At 44.0% G+C, this 7,107-nt stretch overlaps 1 protein-coding gene across 1 annotated transcript; it reads left to right on the forward strand.

The window, feature by feature from the left end:
• The first annotated feature begins 2,253 nt into the window (after window positions 1-2,253).
• LOC144756357 (uncharacterized) lies at window positions 2,254-5,588 on the forward strand. Its single transcript, XM_078646118.1, has one exon. The coding sequence runs from the start codon at window positions 2,302-2,304 to the stop codon at window positions 3,658-3,660; it is 1,359 nt and encodes a 452-aa protein (XP_078502244.1). The 5' UTR covers window positions 2,254-2,301; the 3' UTR covers window positions 3,661-5,588.
• The last annotated feature ends 1,519 nt before the right edge of the window (window positions 5,589-7,107 follow it).

Raw genomic sequence — 7,107 nt, forward strand, 5'->3', positions numbered from 1 at the left:
TCACACTCACAAGAAGGACAACACAGGCAGTAACGGTGCAATATTCTCACACTCACAATGAAATCGCTGGCAGTACACACCACATGAACACACTCCATAACACATAGCAACAATACATTGGCATTTACAATGCCATTAGCTCAAACTCAAATAAATCCGAGCCCGATTGCATTTCTAATGCTTGTTTTAAATGCATCCCTGTGCCAATAATATAGCTAAAATGATGGGTTTCCATTTTGCATGATTATGCATAATTTTGCTGAAATTAAGTGAAAGCAAATTAGATGAATTTCGCAGATCCATTCAAATCTGTCACAGCTGGCCAACCCCAGAAATCTGCAGGTCAGCAACATGGACATGTGTTCATACTTTTGCTAAGCATCATATCATAGGACCTGAAATCACAATAGATTCCATTATGAGTCAGGAATCCACGAGTAAACTTTTTTATCTTTTTCCATGTATCGCTGGTGGTTAAGCTTGATATTCCATTCTCCCGTCTATCTATATTGAAGAGAATCCCAAGAAGGAGAAGGAAAAATCGCTTACCTGCTATCAAAGGAATCGATCGTGAGTAGCGGTATCCTCTCCGAATTCATAAACAGAAGACCGGATTTACGAAGACTTTGCTTTGCCCCTGCCGTGACTCAAGGCAACACAAGGGCTTTTACTAAGCCGCACAAAGCCACCTTGCGTGGGTCTGCATGGGTTAGTAGATCAAGTGTACCTCAAGTTAGTGTTACTCCGCATTGGGAAAGTATTCCGTGGGTGCTACAGGAGCCTTCTTATGCATCCAACAATGGATTGTGATGCAATCCAGGATATACTAAACCTGGGACTGGGTTAAAATGCTAAGCCTTCCCAACAAAGGCATAACGAGGAGAAATATCTTCATTTTTCCTCGCTATTTCCTCTTAGTACTTGTCCTGCAGAAATAGAAAGAGGAGAATATCTCTAAGGATTGTTTTTGTGCAGGAAGGTGTCTTCTTGCACACAACCAATCCTGCCCGTAGCGCAGGCACCAATGCACTATGGCGCACAAGTGTCTGCATGGGACTTGGATGCATTCAGGGTACCAGTGTAGGGAGAGTAGGAATGCATCCTATCTTAGTAGATCTGTCACATTCCTCCTCCCCTCTCTCACTCAAAGCTGCACAGCAAATTGACTTGGTGTGTGGCATGACATTTTGATAAATACTGACCATGGTTTGCATTTGGGTATTTGCATATCCTCTGAATGACTTACAAAACTAAGGGGCCCATTAGGATGGCGGGCGGATCGTTCCCGCCGGGCCGGCGGTATCTATCCATGCCTGATTGACCCCCCGGCCATATTAGTATGGCTGGGGGGTCCGCGTCAGATGGAAAGACCGTCCGACCCATTTCCGCTGGTCGACCGGGCGGAAAAGGGGCATAATATGATGGCGGTGTCTGCAAGACACCGCCATCCATATTATGATGCAGGTGGAGAACAGCCTTTCCATGGCTGCTTTGCTGCAAGGCAGGTACCCCACTACATTTGCATGCACAAGGTGGCAGGCACGTTGTGCATGCAAATGCACAACATGCTTTTTTTACATTGCGTCGGGTGGTACTTACAGAAACGCCCGCTGCAATGTAAAAAATGTGGGATGCGTCCGCCAGTGTGGTGGGCGCCTCCTAATTTGAATGGGACCGCCGCAACATCAGCGGTCGGTCCCATGCTCTGATGCGGTGGCGGGTGGAGTATGCCCGCCATCGTAATAGGCCTCTAACTGCCTAACGGACCTTCAAGGTGTGATAAAAGAGTGCAGCTTCAGTAGCAATTATTGTTAGTGTCAGTTTCACTCAAATGTACTCGTTTTTGGTTTAAATGGCGGCCTTAAAAAAGGTTAGGCTGCTTTGCCTTAGACCAAGTTGATTTTAAGCAAAATTATTAAAGATGGGTTAGAGATATTGTAAACTTATAAATTAGGAATGCTTGATTACGTATGATGCAGAACTAAGATTAAAAGTACCTAACTTTCTTTTTCTCCTAGTTTCCTTAGCACCTCGCTTTCTAATGATTTATCGCCCACCTTTTGCATATTTCCTTTTCATCCATACATGTTTCTGTTGCAGAAGTGTAGGTAGAGGGGAGTATTGGGTATATAAACATTGGCAACCATTTGGTGCGTGTTCAAAAATCAGGGTGAATGCCTAATTCATGAGAACAAAACACACATTTACCTATCTCCTCACTTTTTATTAATATTTTTTCTGTTTTTTAGATCGCCATTTGGACCATCAGCGTGGATTTTTGCTTTGAAATCAAATTTGAAAATGTCCACCATCAACAGAAGACGTGTCTTCGTTTTCTTCACAGTTATGGTTCTGATAACGCTGTACAGTATGAATTTATACACAACAAAAAGCAAGCATTTGATAGCAAGGGGAATAAAACCGGACAACTCAGGTTTAACCCATGCAACAGAATTAAAAAATACAGAGAAGCACACATACATTGGCAAAGTTTCTGGAGGTACTATCACACCTTTGGAAAACAGAAGAATGTTCATAGTCGGTGCATACCGTGATGACCGAGAAACACCGAGAATTCGGGTCATTGCAATTGCTCACCACCAAGAGGTGAAAGAGCTGTATTGCTGGCTTCACTGTCGGTCTCGACGCGGCTACTTGTCCATAAAGAAGGCTACTATCCTCATTCATGCTAATAGGTTTGGATTTCCTTATGGCCCAGCAGATGTGCTTTGCTCTGAACCCCCTAACTGTGACCCAAAGTACATGTCTCTTAATTGGTCACCTGAAGGCGACAGTGACCAACTACCCGCTTTTGAAATAAAGAATCGTAACCCTCAGCCGATTACTGCGAATTTTACAGTATGCATTTCCAACTTGTTTGGCAATTACAATAACATCCTACAGGTTGTACAGTCAATAGAGATGTATAAATTGCTTGGAGCACAAAAGGTCATGATATATCGAACTAACTGCAGCGGAACATTGGATCAAATGCTGCGGTACTACTCCTCAGAAGGGACGGTGGAAGTGGTACCTTGGCCGATTCATGAGTACCTGAATACGACAAAAGCATGGAAATACTCAAAGGATCCTAAAGACATTGGCTACTATGGACAGACAGTAACACTCAATGACTGTATCTACAGAAATATGTACAGAAGCAAATATGTCATACTCAACGACCTGGATGAGATCATTGTGCCCTACAAACATGAAGATTGGCCAAGCGTGATGGACCATCTCCAGAATCAGAATCCAGAGGCTGGTATATTCCTTTTTGAAAACCATATATTTCCGAAAACTTTATTTACATCCACTGACTGGTTTAACACATCGTCTTGGAAAGCCGTACCCGGAGAAGATATTCTCCAACATGTTCAGAGAGAGCCGGACAGGGCCACCTTCTTCAATGCCAGAAAGATGATCCTAAATCCCAGGAAGGTCATTCAGTCATCTGTTCATTCTGTTCTTAAGGCCTATAGCAAGAGCTTTAGGGTTCCTATGGATGTGGCGATCGTGTCCCACTGGCGAGGCCCGCTGCAGGCTGCCCTGCCTAAAACATCCCTCATCAAGGATACAACAATTTGGAGATTCAATCTTTCTCTGATCAGAAATGTCAACAGAGTACTATATGAAACAAAGCAAGTAGCAGTGACATGATTAATTTCATTTTATGCCTTGTAAGAAACTGTTGTTCTGTGTCCAAGTATCAGCCAAGGGCTCTAACAAAGGGCATCACTGTAATGGCTCAACTGGACAGGTACTTCGGGGACCATCTCTTACCTCAGTTGCTAATGAGGAATCTGTTTAAGTGGAGAAGAAGAACGTCAAGGGCATATTTAATATTTCACAGAGTGTTGTTCTTCTGACATAGGCTCTGGAAGGAATTGACTTTTTCAGTAGCACTTTCTAGCCTGTCTGGTAGAACTGTTTAAACACCACCACCGCCACCAAAAGCCCCCGTTTCCACCTTGTCGCTCTTCTTTGTCACACTCCTTCTATAATTAGGTACATCTTCACCCTGGAGAGAACCAAATGAGTCGCCCCCTTAGAAATAGGAAAAAAAACACTCTCACTATTTTTAGGGTTTGACTCCTCCTCTTCCTGTTTTCATAAGAACTCCCAGGACTCAACTGACATCCTGTTCTGTACATCTCCTCAGAAGGCAGGGTATGCCTTTCCGTTTTTTCCAGAGTGACGTAGTTGTTTGTTCATACTTGGTTTTCCTTTTCTATTGGTATCCCTAGGGTTTCCGATATTCAATTAAAACTGATTATACCCAATAAAACACCACCAAAGGGAATATTTGTTTTTCAGTGAAAACTGGAAAGCACTGTTTTTTTCTGCAGTTTTTGCTGTTCTGGCACCCTCTGGTGATAAATAGTATAAGTGCAGTGCAGCTATTACCTCTAAGTATTTTATGATGAATGCTCCCTCTATGGCCCACATAGGCCCTGCTAAGTCACCAAAATATGCCCTTGTGTACATCTGCAAGGTTCCCGGATCCCTAGCACCCAGGTCCACTTCCATTTTGAGAGCATTGCTCGCATCATATAGCTTCAGCTCTCTGTTCACTAAATGTTGCTATATAGTGGTCAGCAGGTTTGAAGCTGAATTCTCAGCTGTGCCTCAGTCAAGGGAAAGGACCACCTCCAGTATTACATCCTCCTTCTTTGACAGCAGGGCAGAGCTTTTCTTTCTGCAATTCAGGTAACGGGATTGTGGCTGCAAAGATCCCTGTGTACATAAATGTCTCCACAATCAATATCAAGCGCTACACTGGTTGTCAGTTGGTAAAAGGATCCTATTCAAAATCTTGTTGATCACATTTAGAGCCTTTCATCAGCAGGGGCCTAAATATCTGTGCAATGGCTTCAAGCGATATTATCCCACTCGCTGCCTGAGGTCTGCTAACCAGAATCTATTAACCATCCCCAGATTTAGATTGGCCACCAAGGGAGGAAAGTCTCTTTTTGTCCTGGGTTCCAGAGCTTGGAACAAGCTTCCTCCTCACCTTAGGTTATTATGTCATGAAACACAGTTCAGGAAGGCGCTAAAGACCTGGGTGTTTTCCCTTACAGATGCAGCCTGCATAGCACTGGTATAAGCGCCCCCATCGATCAGTCTCTTCCTAAACCGTTTCCATCTGGTTGAGCGCCAAGAAACTCCATGGAGTGATAGATGCGCTATATAAGTGTCCCATACATTTCCATTTACATTTACATTTACATTTACATATCCTCACATAAAACACTACGCCCAATACTCCATTTCTTTAGGTCTATTCTGGGATTGCTATGAAAAAGTGAAAAAGAAAAAAGTTTTTATTGTTTCAGTTAATAAAAACCATACAATATCGAAAATACTTACACCCTCTATAACTTAAAATATTTTTAGCACAGGATTTCATAAGAAAGTTATTAAAAGAAGATTTCATTAAAAAATATACAGTGTTGCTGACTTTCTAAATAATAACAGGACATAGAATCCTTTTAAAACCCATCATATTTTATATATTGTGTTGCGATGGTATGGCGCTCACGAAATCAGGAGGCCACTTTAGATCTCTAATAAACTCTTCATGCCTATCCTCATGTTCCATCTCACATATTTTTAATGATTCACACACAACTGTCTTTGACATAATTGGTCATGCCTGATAACCGAAGCAGTTCCACATAGAAATGATAATAGAACATGAGGGCACAGTTCCCTGAGTCAATCATGGCATTCAATAAACTGCAGGCAGGTGTCAGTAAGGCAGTAAAGGTGGCAGGCGCCCTGGTGCAAGCAAACACAATAGGCACCCGCTCTGCATCAGGAATACACAACACTATAAATGCTTTGTGGGCAGTAGGACTGCACAATAGTGTCAGTTTTTACAGCTACACAAAGTATCATATTGTGGCGGCTGCCACGAGTAGCACGGGTGAGACAGGGGGATAGAAAAATACATAAAAAAAATAACTTACCTTGCCACTGGCCTGCCGACTCGCGTCGTCCTCTTCTATTCCTGCTTGAAGCAGAAAGCACAAACAGGCTCCCCTAGCCAACCACACCACCCAAGATGGCCGGCCTAGCAGTCATGCGCACTTAAGTAAGCGCAACTCCTCCCCTTGCTGGCTGTGAAACAGTCAAGCCCCGCCTACCCCATAAACCCCCAAAATTAAATGATAATAATATAACATAGTGTTATTATCATCTTATTTTTCCTTTATCTGCTGCTCAAAATGCAGTGGGGTAATGCTCCTCCACCTTGGCGGAGAAGCCACCGCTGGTGTCATATGCATCAGTGGTGGCTGGTGAACTTTCATATAGGTGGGGCGTAAATGCCTACACTTCATTAGCGGCTCCTACATAGGGGGAGCCAGGGGGTCGACTCGCTGCCTCTCTCTGTAGATAATTGCTTCAGGTGTTGCATACAGCTTTTATGTGAAAACAAACGATCTCAGATTGTTTGTTTGCATATAAAAGCTGCAATGTCCACTTGGCAGCAGAAGAGGGCTTCACTAGTTGTATTGCGCATGTGTCAGGCGGGGGCTGTTACAGCCCGGCCTCACACAATTACAACACATTTCTGACATGCTGTACTAGAGTCACACAGTGCAGCATGTCAGATAATGGAGCATCAGGGCTTATCCATCATGCGCCCTTTTACCCTATCAGAAGTCGGAATAGAGTAAAGGAGTTTACCTCTAATACTATCCAAGCTTCTGATTGGATAGAACACTGGAACTCAAAGTACGGCCCGCGGGCAACTTGCGGCCCGCCAGACCTTTCCATGCGGCCACCGGGTGGAAACAAGCAGGGTCAACAGCCATTACTTTGCTTCTGTTCGTCCCTCGGGCCACATTCAAAGTGGAAAAAAGCCCATTCCTACTCAGTGAAGTCACTTGCTTGCAGCCGATAATGGAAGAGACATACAAATGCCATGCAGGTTGCGCTGGCTTTCCTTTCCAGCCGAGCACACACATTGCCTGTCCTCTGCCTGTCCTCGCCACCTTCATTTAGCTTCATGGCTGTGTGTTTTTGCCAGCCCTGCCTCGACACCAGCGCTGCTCTCACCGGATCCACCCAGAGCTCCTCTGAAGCTAAGCTGCCTGCAGA

The sequence above is a fragment of the Lissotriton helveticus genome, chromosome 5_1, assembly GCF_964261635.1.
Source record: "Lissotriton helveticus chromosome 5_1, aLisHel1.1, whole genome shotgun sequence".
Taxonomy (NCBI): Eukaryota; Metazoa; Chordata; class Amphibia; order Caudata; family Salamandridae; genus Lissotriton; species Lissotriton helveticus.